Below are 17,879 nucleotides of genomic sequence, written 5' to 3'. Positions count from 1 at the left end.
TTCAACCCTCTCTTTCAGCACAGCTTGTAAAATGCCCTTGGTTATTTAAGCCCTAGCATGTCCCCCTGGGGGCAACCCTGGACCATTACTATACCATTATCTACAGTGTCTGACCCATCTTACAAACCCAATTCCAAAATAAATAAATAGATAAAAAATATTGGGATAACCTACACATAACTCATAAATGTAAAAGTAAATGTATATGTGCATTAATTTGTCATTGTACAATGTACAACGAAATGTGTTGAATCCAAATGTGTAAAAGTCAAAACCGAAAGATGTGATTCATCAAGGCACATACTGTTGCCAAAAAATGTGTGATTGTGTGGCTGCAGATATTTAGGTGTTTCAGCCTTTACAGCATGGTATGTCATCAAATAAGTCAAGGAATCTAAGGAAATCTTTATAAATAGAGTCCAAAAATTAACAAATTTGACTTAAATATGTCATGGGTGGATCACTGGTCTGTTTGCATTAGCACAAATGCAGTCTCCATGCCATGAGGAACTCTAAACCTGGAAAGGGTCCCCCCTGGCAAGGGAAACTCCAACTGGGCATAACAGGGGAGGCCTTGTCTTTAAGTGAGGGAGTGCCTTGAACATAAATAAATAAATAAATACATAAATAAGAGAGATTGGATATGTACTGGGATTGCTCAAGTAGAGCATCCAAATGGATTTTGGTCAGATTTTCTAAATGTTTTTAATAACTGTGTTTGTATGAAGTTCTTGGTATATCTGAGTCATAACAAATATGAAGTGGCTGCAATACCTGAGCTGAAAGCATTGTCACTTTTGGTAACGGTGCTGATGATGTGAATGTCTTTGAAGAGGTTGATGCCATTGGATGCCCGGAGCTCTGAGGCAGGCCACGTCACCCGCTCTACTCCTGCAATGGTGATCCTGGGCTCACTGGGTGGCAAGACCATCACTACTGCCTTTATATCCGGGATAGAGATACATGTATCCTCACCAAAACATCTGCAATAATGAAAATGGCAAAATACCCTTACTCAAGGGAATTGCTTGGGAAAGTATGACACAAAGAACTAGTCATAAGAAAAAGATTTAACCACATGGTCACACTCCTGCAGAGATTTATTTCAGAGCCTTAGTAGATCTAATCAGCAAGATCTTGGCCCCTAGGCCCCTATTTATCTCCTGAATTAGTTATGAACTCAAGTTTGTTACGGTAGATATTGTTAAGAATTTCAGATCTGCTCAATGTAAGGGACCATTACCAACATATTGATGTCATAAACTATATAATATGCTAACATACAAAATAAAACACTGTAGACCAGTAAAATATTCTGGAATAAACTAATATGATAAACATTCCCAGAGCTGACCCACTTCAGTACACCTTTTCAACACACAATAGCCTATGCTTAAAGCAATGGCATAGGGTTCCACTGATGAGGACAACTGCACAGACCCTTTCAGAGCACTTTGTTAAATGTAAGTGAGTTATATACTATTTCATTGAGATGCTTTGCATTTAAGAAGTGGTTCTTCATGGGTTTTTAGTAAAGCACTAGTTCTGCACAGAACCATGAACAGTAAAAGAACTGTTTTAGCTGGTGAAATCTTACATGGTTCTGTGCCTGGAAAAAAACAGTTCTTTTCCAGAATGGACGAAAGCGAAGCACCAAAATATGATTACTAGAAATCAAGCATACACTTCTCTATACTACATAGAACCATTGTTGCCAAGAGTTCAATGAAGGGTCATGGTATTTGATGCACAAGATTTTTTACTGTATAATATCTCACCAGGAGATGTAAGTAGGGCTTTGAGAACTGTCAGAATATGGTTGAAATTGATTATCAATTAAATTAATAGCAAGGGCTTAAAGATTTGGATGAAACCTTTCATTCATTGGATGCTCTACCTGTACAATTCTACCTGACTGAAAGCCAGTTTCATCACCTTCAGTTGCGATGAGGTGCTTGGAAAGACTAGCCATGATCCTTTTCTATGTGATACTGGACACTTTAGACCCTCTTAAGTTCACTTACTCTCATAAGAGTTCCAAAGAAACTGCCATTTACAAAGCCTTCTATGTCCTTGACCGCAAGGACTGTTATGCAAGTATTATATTCACTGACTACAGCTTGACACTGAATATAGCTATTTCATCCATATTTACCAAAGGGCTCTGCTCCCTTGAACTGATGCCTACACTCTTCAACTGGTACTACTGGACTTTAAACAGTCAGTCAGAACTGGCAACTATATTTCCACAGAACAGAAGTTATAGGCACAGGGACACATCAGGGATTTGTGTTATGTGCCAAGACAAATTTGTTGTAGAATAGTGCAGAATACAACACCCAAGAGTTCAATCCCTGCCTGGTTAAGCATTCCATACTATACCAGTAATAGTCCTTAGGGAGGAGCCTTAAAACTACTTTTGTTTACATCTGTAACATGATTAGAACTGCAAATCTATATAGCAGTGTCTGCCAATAGCCATAAATATGAATGCCTACAGACTCTGGACAGAGAGGTAGCAGATCTGGAGGCACAGTGCCAGGACAACAACTCCTTAAATGCCAACAAGATTAAGGGAATGATTTCTGATCCATGGAAAAGGGGCTGTCATATCACTTTCTATTCCCACTGCATTACAATCAATGAATACTTCAAACAGTATTGCAGAACCTCTCTGTCTACCATTACCTTACACCTAGCAACTTTTATGAGATGAATTCCAGAGATGACTTAAAAATCTGGCATCCAATTTCTACACGGGTATATGGTAAATGGTCATGGGAAGGTGGTCACTGAGGTGGTACATTTTAGTACCTTTAGTTAGGACAGTCTGTCCTTTAGTTAGGACACTGTCTTGCCTTTCATTTCATGTTTCAATCCTACAAAGGTATACTATGAAAGGATAAAATATCTGCTCCTGGAAAAGCGACCTTAAAGAAAGACTCCAATTGCACATTTCCACTGCATGGTACCTGCATTGCTCAACTCTATTTGACTCTACTTACTTTTTGGTACATTGTACCTGGTACCTGGTTTGTTTTCCACTACAACTACTAACCCACCCTAAACTGTAACTAGTGAAATACTCATCATGAATTCATTCATTCATTCATTCATTATCTGTAACCGCTTATCCAATTCAGGGTTGCGGTGGGTCGAGAGCCTACCTGGAATCATTGGGCGCAAGGCATGAATACACCCTGGAGGGGGCGCCAGTCCTTCACAGGGCAACACAGACACACACTCAAACACTCACACCTACGGACACTTTTAAGTCACCAATCCACCTGCAACGTGTGTTTTTGGACTGTGGGAGGAAACCGGAGCACCCGGAGGAAACCCACATGACACGGGGAGGACACACCAACTCCTCACAGACAGTCACCCGGAGCGGGAATCAAACCCACAACCTCCAGGTCCCTGGAGCTGTGTGACTGCGACACTGCCTGCTGTGCCACCGTGCCGCCCTATCATGAATTCATGTTATTTTCTTATTTTGGGACTGAATGCAGTTTAGCCACACTCCATTGAGACAGATTAGCAATTAGAAATTTGTTGTTTCCTATTGCACTGTCAGGCTTTTGCTGGAGTCTTTCTTGGGCCATCAACTCAAAGAACTGACCATGGCAGAATGTCTGTGTTTTTAGTTGTGATTGACAAGTCTCTCTCTGTCCAATAAGCACTCTGCAAGCTTTACATATCACCGTTTAGTCCCTGCTTGGCTTGCTTGGAACCATAATTGAGGAGGTATTAAAAAGGACAGAGTTCCTCACCAACACACTTGTGGACAATTTCACACAACCAGTTTATCTGACACTATGTGTTTTTAAATTGTTTTAAGATACAAAAGCACCAGGAGGAAACACATACAGACATTGGGTGAGCACACCACAATCCTCACAAACAGTGACCCAAGGTGAGGCTTTACCCCAAGACCTTGGGATCTTAGAGCTGTGTGATAGCAACACTATCTACAGTGCCACAGCACAGAGCTTAACCTAGAACAATATTTAATTAATCACCATTTATAACTCTTTTCTGTTTGTTTAATTATCTCCTTGTGGCTCAGATGGCACACACTATCCTCCAAAACCCGGCAATACCTGACCTAGATCCAGTAAGAGTGACCCATAGAGGGTCCTAGTGATTAATACGAGATGCTCATCCAGTCTGGGTTACCCCCAGGGAGTCCTGCTGAAACATACAGGGCCCTCCTTCAGTGTGAATGACCCATAGAAAGTCCTGTTGAAACCTACTGGATACTCCTCCAGTCAGAGTGACCCATAGTGAGTACTGCTGAAAAACAGTGGACCCTCCTCCAGTCCAGATGGTCCTGCTGAAATATACTCAACTGTCATCAAGTAAGAGTGACCCATAGAGACTCCTGCTGAAAATACTGGCCTCCCTCCAGCTTCATTAGGCTAAAGAAGAGGAGCAAGCAAGATGTCTCTTGGGATTAAGATAAGGACCCCTTTTTCCACATAATCAGTAATTACTTGCTTTTGAGGGTAGTTTCCAGAAGAGTGGTCTCGGCCACTTGTTTATTCAATTATTTATATCGTTCTCTAATTAAAAAACTGCCTGTTTGTTCTTTCACAACAGCCCCCTTTACTGCTGAAGTGCTACTCCAGGGTAGCCTCTATCTCCTGCTGCTAATTCCTCAGGCTAAAGGCTTTTTCTGGCCTTGAACATGAAGGCAGGAGGGGGCGAGAAGTGGTGTGCAAAATTGTGCGGAACCAACAAAGCAATTAAACCTAACAGCCACTGATCAAACGACATTGGAAGGCCAGCAAGGTGTAAAAGCTTTTGTCCACTTTGCCTGCTTCAGCGAGCCCTACATGCTACAAATAAACAGAGTTAGGAAGTGAGCTTGCTAATTAAGGGGTGTTTGTGGGGTAGGCCATAGTCTTTCTTCATTTACAGAGTTGATTTAAGGTGATCCAAGCCAAGCTGAGGATGTTTACGACCGCGGCGGTCCACTCTGTTTATCGATCAGCAGGGAATGTTCTCAATTTGAACACTGCCTTTCATGGGTAAATGCCTGACTAGCATTCTGCCACATTGCTAACACTCTTTCTCTCTACTGTTAAGCATCATTTTGATGGCAACCATTTTAGAGCAGTGGGATCCAATGGGTTCCATTAGCCTGCTGTCACACCATGTGCAAGCACTGTATAGGGGACAAATGAGGCTCTATAAGGGATTGCATACACACTTAAGCTTGAACTAGAGTAGAGCACGGAGGCATTTGCTGACTGAGCCAGAAGTTAAGCTGACTGCACACTATACCATTTTTTGGTATGTTTCTGTCGCAGACAAGTTTGTGTGTAAACTTTAGGACTTAGTGTAAAAAGACAATTCCCTCATATTTGATTCTAGGGCTCCCATGATTCTACCATCCAAGGTTATATCCCTGCAACTTCTGTTTTCAAGGTCCTATGTTCACACCAACCCATGTACTCAATATTTCAAAGAGATGTATGCTTTCAGTAACCTATGCTCACAGGGTCTTTTATTTTTGTGAATTATTGTGGATTATTATAAGTGGATCTTATTTTTCCAAGGTCTTATGTACCAAGTAACCTATATTCCTAGGGTCTCATATCACCCCAAAAACTTGATCTTAGGGTCATATGGTCCTAGCAACCTATATGCCAGGGTCTTATGTTATTCTGACATACTTTTCCAGGATCTTATATTCCCAAGGTCCTATGTTTCAAGTAATCTATGTTCCTAAGGTCTCAGAAACTAGTTCTTAGGGTCCTGTTTTCCTAGCAGCCTATGCTCCCAGAAACCTGTGTTCTGATTACCTATTTTTTAAAAAGATTTTACATTATCAGGATCCTATGTGCTCTAAGTAACCTATATTCCTAACGTACCTTATATAACCCAGAAAAAAAGGCTAGGTTACAAGCAAACAATGTTTTCAGGGTCTTAGATTCTTATTGAACTATATTTTCAAGATCTCATACGGTTCTTTGTTCCTCACCACCTACGTTCCCAGTGTCTTATATTTCCAGGACTATGTTCAAAGCAGTCTGTATTCCCAGGGTCTCATAATCCCAAAAACTTGTTCAAAATGTCCTATATTCCTAGCTATGTAGTTTCCCAGGGTCCCTATGTTCAAATTAATCACCAAAAATTATATACACCTATACATATATATACATATGTATATATATGTATAGGTATATATATATAGGTGTATATAATTTTTGGTGATTAATTCTGAGAATTCTCAGAATATTCTGAGAATATATATATATATATATATATATATATATATATTATGGCTATGGTATGGCAAGCCAAACAGGAAATATTTAATGAATGCTGATATATATATAGAATGAACTTTGATATATATAGAATGAACACTGATATATATAGAATGAACATTGATATATATAGAATGAACTTTGATATATATAGAATGAACATTGATATATATAGAATGAACTTTGATATATATATAGAATGAACACTGATATATATAGAATGAACATTGATATATATAGAATGAACGCTGATATATATAGAATGAACATTGATATATATAGAATGAACACTGGTATATATAGAATGAACATTGATATATATAGAATGAACGCTGATATATATAGAATGAACATTGATATATATAGAATGAACATTGATATATATAGAATGAACTTTGATATATATAGAATGAACTTTGATATATATATAGAATGAACGCTGATATATATAGAATGAACGCTGATATATATAGAATGAACTTTGATATATATAGAATGAACATTGATATATATAGAATGAACACTGATATATATAGAATGAACATTGATATATATAGAATGAACGCTGATATATATAGAATGAACATTGATATATATAGAATGAACATTGATATATATAGAATGAACACTGGTATATATAGAATGAACATTGATATATATAGAATGAACGCTGATATATATAGAATGAACATTGATATATATAGAATGAACATTGATATATATAGAATGAACACTGGTATATATAGAATGAACATTGATATATATAGAATGAACGCTGATATATATAGAATGAACATTGATATATATAGAATGAACACTGATATATATAGAATGAACATTGATATATATAGAATGAACTTTGATATATATAGAATGAACTTTGATATATATATAGAATGAACGCTGATATATATAGAATGAACATTGATATATATAGAATGAACACTGGTATATATAGAATGAACATTGATATATATAGAATGAACTTTGATATATATAGAATGAACGCTGATATATATAGAATGAACGCTGATATATATAGAATGAACGCTGATATATATAGAATGAACATTGATATATATAGAATGAACTTTGATATATATAGAATGAACATTGATATATATAGAATGAACTTTGATATATATATAGAATGAACACTGATATATATAGAATGAACATTGATATATATAGAATGAACGCTGATATATATAGAATGAACATTGATATATATAGAATGAACACTGGTATATATAGAATGAACATTGATATATATAGAATGAACGCTGATATATATAGAATGAACATTGATATATATAGAATGAACATTGATATATATAGAATGAACTTTGATATATATAGAATGAACTTTGATATATATATAGAATGAACGCTGATATATATAGAATGAACTTTGATATATATAGAATGAACATTGATATATATAGAATGAACACTGATATATATAGAATGAACATTGATATATATAGAATGAACGCTGATATATATAGAATGAACATTGATATATATAGAATGAACACTGATATATATAGAATGAACATTGATATATATAGAATGAACGCTGATATATATAGAATGAACATTGATATATATAGAATGAACATTGATATATATAGAATGAACACTGGTATATATAGAATGAACATTGATATATATAGAATGAACGCTGATATATATAGAATGAACATTGATATATATAGAATGAACATTGATATATATAGAATGAACACTGGTATATATAGAATGAACATTGATATATATAGAATGAACGCTGATATATATAGAATGAACATTGATATATATAGAATGAACACTGATATATATAGAATGAACATTGATATATATAGAATGAACTTTGATATATATAGAATGAACTTTGATATATATATAGAATGAACGCTGATATATATAGAATGAACATTGATATATATAGAATGAACACTGGTATATATAGAATGAACATTGATATATATAGAATGAACTTTGATATATATAGAATGAACGCTGATATATATAGAATGAACGCTGATATATATAGAATGAACGCTGATATATATAGAATGAACATTGATATATATAGAATGAACTTTGATATATATAGAATGAACGCTGATATATATAGAATGAACGCTGATATATATAGAATGAACATTGATATATATAGAATGAACTTTGATATATATAGAATGAACGCTGATATATATAGAATGAACGCTGATATATATATAGAATGAACGCTGATATATATATAGAATGAACGCTGATATATATAGAATGAACATTGATATATATATAGAATGAACGCTGATATATATATAGAATGAACGCTGATATATATAGAATGAACATTGATATATATAGAATGAACACTGATATATATAGAATGAACATTGATATATATAGAATGAACGCTGATATATATAGAATGAACATTGATATATATAGAATGAACATTGATATATATAGAATGAACACTGGTATATATAGAATGAACATTGATATATATAGAATGAACTTTGATATATATAGAATGAACTTTGATATATATATAGAATGAACGCTGATATATATAGAATGAACGCTGATATATATAGAATGAACTTTGATATATATAGAATGAACATTGATATATATAGAATGAACACTGATATATATAGAATGAACATTGATATATATAGAATGAACGCTGATATATATAGAATGAACATTGATATATATAGAATGAACATTGATATATATAGAATGAACACTGGTATATATAGAATGAACATTGATATATATAGAATGAACGCTGATATATATAGAATGAACATTGATATATATAGAATGAACATTGATATATATAGAATGAACACTGGTATATATAGAATGAACATTGATATATATAGAATGAACGCTGATATATATAGAATGAACATTGATATATATAGAATGAACACTGATATATATAGAATGAACATTGATATATATAGAATGAACTTTGATATATATAGAATGAACTTTGATATATATATAGAATGAACGCTGATATATATAGAATGAACATTGATATATATAGAATGAACACTGGTATATATAGAATGAACATTGATATATATAGAATGAACTTTGATATATATAGAATGAACGCTGATATATATAGAATGAACGCTGATATATATAGAATGAACGCTGATATATATAGAATGAACATTGATATATATAGAATGAACTTTGATATATATAGAATGAACATTGATATATATAGAATGAACTTTGATATATATATAGAATGAACACTGATATATATAGAATGAACATTGATATATATAGAATGAACGCTGATATATATAGAATGAACATTGATATATATAGAATGAACACTGGTATATATAGAATGAACATTGATATATATAGAATGAACGCTGATATATATAGAATGAACATTGATATATATAGAATGAACATTGATATATATAGAATGAACTTTGATATATATAGAATGAACTTTGATATATATATAGAATGAACGCTGATATATATAGAATGAACGCTGATATATATAGAATGAACTTTGATATATATAGAATGAACATTGATATATATAGAATGAACACTGATATATATAGAATGAACATTGATATATATAGAATGAACGCTGATATATATAGAATGAACATTGATATATATAGAATGAACACTGATATATATAGAATGAACATTGATATATATAGAATGAACGCTGATATATATAGAATGAACATTGATATATATAGAATGAACATTGATATATATAGAATGAACACTGGTATATATAGAATGAACATTGATATATATAGAATGAACGCTGATATATATAGAATGAACATTGATATATATAGAATGAACATTGATATATATAGAATGAACACTGGTATATATAGAATGAACATTGATATATATAGAATGAACGCTGATATATATAGAATGAACATTGATATATATAGAATGAACACTGATATATATAGAATGAACATTGATATATATAGAATGAACTTTGATATATATAGAATGAACTTTGATATATATATAGAATGAACGCTGATATATATAGAATGAACATTGATATATATAGAATGAACACTGGTATATATAGAATGAACATTGATATATATAGAATGAACTTTGATATATATAGAATGAACGCTGATATATATAGAATGAACGCTGATATATATAGAATGAACGCTGATATATATAGAATGAACATTGATATATATAGAATGAACACTGGTATATATAGAATGAACATTGATATATATAGAATGAACGCTGATATATATAGAATGAACATTGATATATATAGAATGAACATTGATATATATAGAATGAACTTTGATATATATAGAATGAACTTTGATATATATATAGAATGAACGCTGATATATATAGAATGAACTTTGATATATATAGAATGAACATTGATATATATAGAATGAACACTGATATATATAGAATGAACATTGATATATATAGAATGAACGCTGATATATATAGAATGAACATTGATATATATAGAATGAACACTGATATATATAGAATGAACATTGATATATATAGAATGAACGCTGATATATATAGAATGAACATTGATATATATAGAATGAACATTGATATATATAGAATGAACACTGGTATATATAGAATGAACATTGATATATATAGAATGAACGCTGATATATATAGAATGAACATTGATATATATAGAATGAACATTGATATATATAGAATGAACACTGGTATATATAGAATGAACATTGATATATATAGAATGAACGCTGATATATATAGAATGAACATTGATATATATAGAATGAACACTGATATATATAGAATGAACATTGATATATATAGAATGAACTTTGATATATATAGAATGAACTTTGATATATATATAGAATGAACGCTGATATATATAGAATGAACATTGATATATATAGAATGAACACTGGTATATATAGAATGAACATTGATATATATAGAATGAACTTTGATATATATAGAATGAACGCTGATATATATAGAATGAACGCTGATATATATAGAATGAACGCTGATATATATAGAATGAACATTGATATATATAGAATGAACTTTGATATATATAGAATGAACGCTGATATATATAGAATGAACGCTGATATATATAGAATGAACATTGATATATATAGAATGAACTTTGATATATATAGAATGAACGCTGATATATATAGAATGAACGCTGATATATATATAGAATGAACGCTGATATATATATAGAATGAACGCTGATATATATAGAATGAACATTGATATATATATAGAATGAACGCTGATATATATATAGAATGAACGCTGATATATATAGAATGAACATTGATATATATAGAATGAACACTGATATATATAGAATGAACATTGATATATATAGAATGAACGCTGATATATATAGAATGAACATTGATATATATAGAATGAACATTGATATATATAGAATGAACACTGGTATATATAGAATGAACATTGATATATATAGAATGAACTTTGATATATATAGAATGAACTTTGATATATATATAGAATGAACGCTGATATATATAGAATGAACGCTGATATATATAGAATGAACTTTGATATATATAGAATGAACATTGATATATATAGAATGAACACTGATATATATAGAATGAACATTGATATATATAGAATGAACGCTGATATATATAGAATGAACATTGATATATATAGAATGAACATTGATATATATAGAATGAACACTGGTATATATAGAATGAACATTGATATATATAGAATGAACGCTGATATATATAGAATGAACATTGATATATATAGAATGAACATTGATATATATAGAATGAACACTGGTATATATAGAATGAACATTGATATATATAGAATGAACGCTGATATATATAGAATGAACATTGATATATATAGAATGAACACTGATATATATAGAATGAACATTGATATATATAGAATGAACTTTGATATATATAGAATGAACTTTGATATATATATAGAATGAACGCTGATATATATAGAATGAACATTGATATATATAGAATGAACACTGGTATATATAGAATGAACATTGATATATATAGAATGAACTTTGATATATATAGAATGAACGCTGATATATATAGAATGAACGCTGATATATATAGAATGAACATTGATATATATAGAATGAACTTTGATATATATAGAATGAACATTGATATATATAGAATGAACTTTGATATATATATAGAATGAACACTGATATATATAGAATGAACATTGATATATATAGAATGAACGCTGATATATATAGAATGAACATTGATATATATAGAATGAACACTGGTATATATAGAATGAACATTGATATATATAGAATGAACGCTGATATATATAGAATGAACATTGATATATATAGAATGAACATTGATATATATAGAATGAACTTTGATATATATAGAATGAACTTTGATATATATATAGAATGAACGCTGATATATATAGAATGAACGCTGATATATATAGAATGAACTTTGATATATATAGAATGAACATTGATATATATAGAATGAACACTGATATATATAGAATGAACATTGATATATATAGAATGAACGCTGATATATATAGAATGAACATTGATATATATAGAATGAACACTGATATATATAGAATGAACATTGATATATATAGAATGAACGCTGATATATATAGAATGAACATTGATATATATAGAATGAACATTGATATATATAGAATGAACACTGGTATATATAGAATGAACATTGATATATATAGAATGAACGCTGATATATATAGAATGAACATTGATATATATAGAATGAACATTGATATATATAGAATGAACACTGGTATATATAGAATGAACATTGATATATATAGAATGAACGCTGATATATATAGAATGAACATTGATATATATAGAATGAACACTGATATATATAGAATGAACATTGATATATATAGAATGAACTTTGATATATATAGAATGAACTTTGATATATATATAGAATGAACGCTGATATATATAGAATGAACATTGATATATATAGAATGAACACTGGTATATATAGAATGAACATTGATATATATAGAATGAACTTTGATATATATAGAATGAACGCTGATATATATAGAATGAACGCTGATATATATAGAATGAACGCTGATATATATAGAATGAACATTGATATATATAGAATGAACTTTGATATATATAGAATGAACGCTGATATATATAGAATGAACGCTGATATATATATAGAATGAACGCTGATATATATATAGAATGAACGCTGATATATATAGAATGAACATTGATATATATATAGAATGAACGCTGATATATATATAGAATGAACGCTGATATATATAGAATGAACATTGATATATATAGAATGAACGCTGATATATATAGAATGAACATTGATATATATAGAATGAACATTGATATATATAGAATGAACGCTGATATATATAGAATGAACGCTGATATATATATAGAATGAACGCTGATATATATAGAATGAACTTTGACTGTCTCGTTTCCGAAGACTTTATTGCTATCTGTTTATTGTTGCCATAGAGGCAATCACCAGCCTCGCGGTGCGCGATTTCAAAATAAGAGCGGACAGCGCGATTGAAAAAAAATCATAATAAAAAAAAAACTTTTCAAAACAGCTCTCGTGCCAGAAATAGATGCCCAATGGGCATAAAAAGGCCAGGAGGCCGCTATTTGAGTATGGGGGATATAGAATGAACGCTGATATATATAGAATGATCATGGCCAAGGACTTCCGAACCATTCTGGAGGATCATGTGCATTCAATGGTTCAAACATTGTTTCCTGAAGGTGATTCCGTGTATCAGGATGACAATGCACGAATACAAACAGCAAGACTGGTGAAAGATTGGTTTGATGAACATGAAAGTGAAGTTGAACATCTCCCATGGCCTGCATAGTCACCAGATATAAATATTATTGAGCCACTTTGGGGTGTTTTGGAGGAGCAAGTCAGGAAACGTTTCCCTCCACCAGCATCACGTAGTGACCTGGCCACTATCCTGCAAGAAGAATGGCTTAAAATCCATCTGACCACTGTACAGGACTTTCTCAAGACAAATTGCTGCTGTATTGGCCACAAAAGGAGGCCCTACACCACACTAATACATTATTGTTGTCTAAAACCAGGTGTTTTAGTTTCATTGTCCAACCCCTGTCTGTCAGCTTTCATTCTATATATATCAGCGTTCATTCTATATATATCAAAGTTCATTCTATATATATCAGCATTCATTCTATATATATCAGTGTTCATTCTATATATACCAAACTTCATTCTATATATATCAGCATTCATTCTATATATATCAAAGTTCATTCTATATATATCACAATTCATTCTATATATATCAAAGTTCATTCTATATATATATCAGCGTTCATTCTATATATATCAAAGTTCATTCTATATATATCAGGGTTCATTCTATATATATCAAAGTTCATTCTATATATATCAAAGTTCATTCTATATATATCAATGTTCATTCTATATATATCAGCATTCATTCTATATATATATCAAAGTTCATTCTATATATATCAGCATTCATTCTATATATATCAAAGTTCATTCTATATATATCAATGTTCATTCTATATATATCAGCGTTCATTCTATATATATATCAAAGTTCATTCTATATATATCAGCATTCATTCTATATATATCAATGTTCATTCTATATATATATCAGTGTTCATTCTATATATATCAAAGTTCATTTTATATATATCAAAGTTCATTCTATATATATCAATGTTCATTCTATATATATCAGCGTTCATTCTATATATATATCAAAGTTCATTCTATATATATCAGCATTAATTCTATATATATCAATGTTCATTCTATATATATCAGTGTTCATTCTATATATATCAGCATTCATTCTATATATATCAAAGTTCATTCTATATATATCAATGTTCATTCTATATATATCAGCGTTCATTCTATATATATATCAAAGTTCATTCTATATATATCAGCATTCATTCTATATATATCAATGTTCATTCTATATATATCAGTGTTCATTCTATATATATCAGCGTTCATTCTATATATATCAGCGTTCATTCTATATATATCAAAGTTCATTCTATATATATCAATGTTCATTCTATATATATCAGCGTTCATTCTATATATATATCAAAGTTCATTCTATATATATCAGCATTCATTCTATATATATCAATGTTCATTCTATATATATCAGCGTTCATTCTATATATATCAAAGTTCATTCTATATATATATCAGCGTTCATTAAATATTTCCTGTTTGGCTTGCCATATATATATATTCTCAGAATATTCTGTTCTCAGGGTTATAGAACAACATATGATTTCATAGGGAACTTATATTCCAGTGATTCCATATTACAAATTTCCTAAAGCTCATTTCCAGGATCTGTCCATGCTCCCAGCAAACAATGTTTCCAGTATATACCCTGGGTCTAATATTCAACGTATATTCTCATGATTCTCTTTTCACAATGTTCTACTATCCTTCGGTTGTATATTCCTAGTACATACCTAATAATACATGTTCTAATAGTTCTGTTTTTCCAGGCAACTAAATTTGTAAGGTTCTACATTACCAGGGTCCAGTTCTTCAAGGGTTCTATGTTTCTAGTATCCTACTTATTAGTGTTCATCTCCCTAGATGCTTACATTCCTAGAAGCCTATATTCCCAGATTCACTTGTTCACGGTGTCTTTATTTTTGTAAAGAGATTTTCAAATATTTCACTGGGTATATTTAGTGCTATTTTAGCAATAATGATACACCAGCAAAAATAAATAAATAAATAAAATGCTGCAATTTCATTAAGAGCTTATGTTTAGATTTATGTTCACATTTAGTTGTTAGGTTTAGGATTTGATTTAGGGTTAGGTGTTAGCATTAGGCCTAGGTGTTAGAGTTAGGGTTATAAGTTTAATAATAAGGTATTAGTTTAAGGTTCATTAAAGTTTATTATTAGGTTTTGAGGTTACGTTATGGTTCAGTGTTAAGTTTAGGGTTAAGTTGATGTTTATGTTTAGACTTATGTTCAAGGGAACATACATGAATATATTTAGCACATATTTTATTAATGCCAATGATATTTTGAATACATTTTACAGAACCTGGAAATGCTCTCTACTCAAATATTTACAAAATCATTTCAAGTCCATATGGCAAATATAATTAATTCCTCACAGCATTTTTCCAACTCCTATTCTATAGCCATTTTAAAAGTGTAGAAGGTAGGTTTATGTAGAAAGTAAACTCCTTATTGCTACCCTTGATATCAGAAGAAATTTTGGATACTTTTGTTATCAAACTAACAGGATTGAATTGGACTAAAAGGCCATACATTTGTGAAAAAAAATCTATCTAATCTAATCACGTTGATATCAGAGATTAATTTTATTTTTCAGCCGCAACAAAGAAATATAGACTTCCGTTGGCTTATTTTTGGACCAACATAAAAAAGAGATAGACAGCAAGATATAGTCACACAGATAAGGCTGTTGAGATGGAAAAAGCAGAGAGGAGACAGAAAAGAGGACTAAGTCTTAGATCAGAGAGAGCAGGCAGGGAGATGATGCCCAGTTGATTGCTTTGATAACGCCATCAAACTTTCACATCAACAGTACAGTCTCCCTCTCTGTTAGAACGCACTGATGGGCTGTTGTGATGTGCAGTAACTCATATATCTTTGATAGTGTAGCTTTTTAGGGGAAGAAAAAATGTAAGTCTATTACATGTTCCGAGCTGAATGATCCTGTGCTTTGTTTTCTATGAAGCTGTTCCTATGTTCCCAGGGACCAATATTTCCAGGGACCTATGTTTCCTGGGTTCTTAATTTACATAGCAAATATTTACAAGATTGATGTTTCTAGTGCCCTAAATGCTCGGGGTCCAATGTTTCCAAGGTCCTGTATCTCAGGGACTTTTCTTTTCCCTTTCAGAGCTATTCCCAGGATTTCTATTCTCATATACCTATATTTCCTCGGAACTATGTTCCCAGACACTATCAGAATGCACTAGGTTAACAGAGACTGATATTTTGAGTGTTCTGTATGCCTTGGCTTCCAGATTCCAAGAGATTTCAGGCATCTACCACTCCAAGGCTGAATTTTCTTATTGATTTATAATTCCAATATTCGGTTTTCCCATAGTTAAATGTTCCCAGAGTTCTGTATTACAGAGATTTATAATTCCATGGTTGCAACAGGGAATAATAATTTCCCAGTTGTAACATGGTCCTAAATTTTTAGGGTTCTTGTTTTCAAGGACATGCCCAAGGTCATATGTTTCTGTTTTATAGTCACAGGGCCTTACATTCTCAGGGTCTTATATTCCTAGAGCCCTATGTTCACTGGATCTTGTCCCCCCAGGGTTGTACATTTCTAGAGCCCAACACTGTCAGGGTTTCATATAATCCAAGGTCCAAATTTCACAGGGAGGTACTGCTA

General features: G+C 31.2%; 1 protein-coding gene across 1 annotated transcript in view; it reads right to left on the bottom strand.

The window, feature by feature from the left end:
• Positions 1–17,879, bottom strand: part of clstn2a (calsyntenin 2a) — a 274,828-nt gene that overhangs the window by 10,123 nt on the left and 246,826 nt on the right. Inside the window, exon 12 of the mRNA XM_066681745.1 lies at positions 775–983. Within this exon, the coding sequence (XP_066537842.1) occupies positions 775–983 (209 nt within the window). The remainder of the gene's footprint in view (positions 1–774; positions 984–17,879) is intronic.

Source organism: Hoplias malabaricus, chromosome 9 (assembly GCF_029633855.1).
Source record: "Hoplias malabaricus isolate fHopMal1 chromosome 9, fHopMal1.hap1, whole genome shotgun sequence".
NCBI lineage: Eukaryota > Metazoa > Chordata > Actinopteri > Characiformes > Erythrinidae > Hoplias > Hoplias malabaricus.
This window is presented reverse-complemented; position numbering and strand designations above follow the sequence as displayed.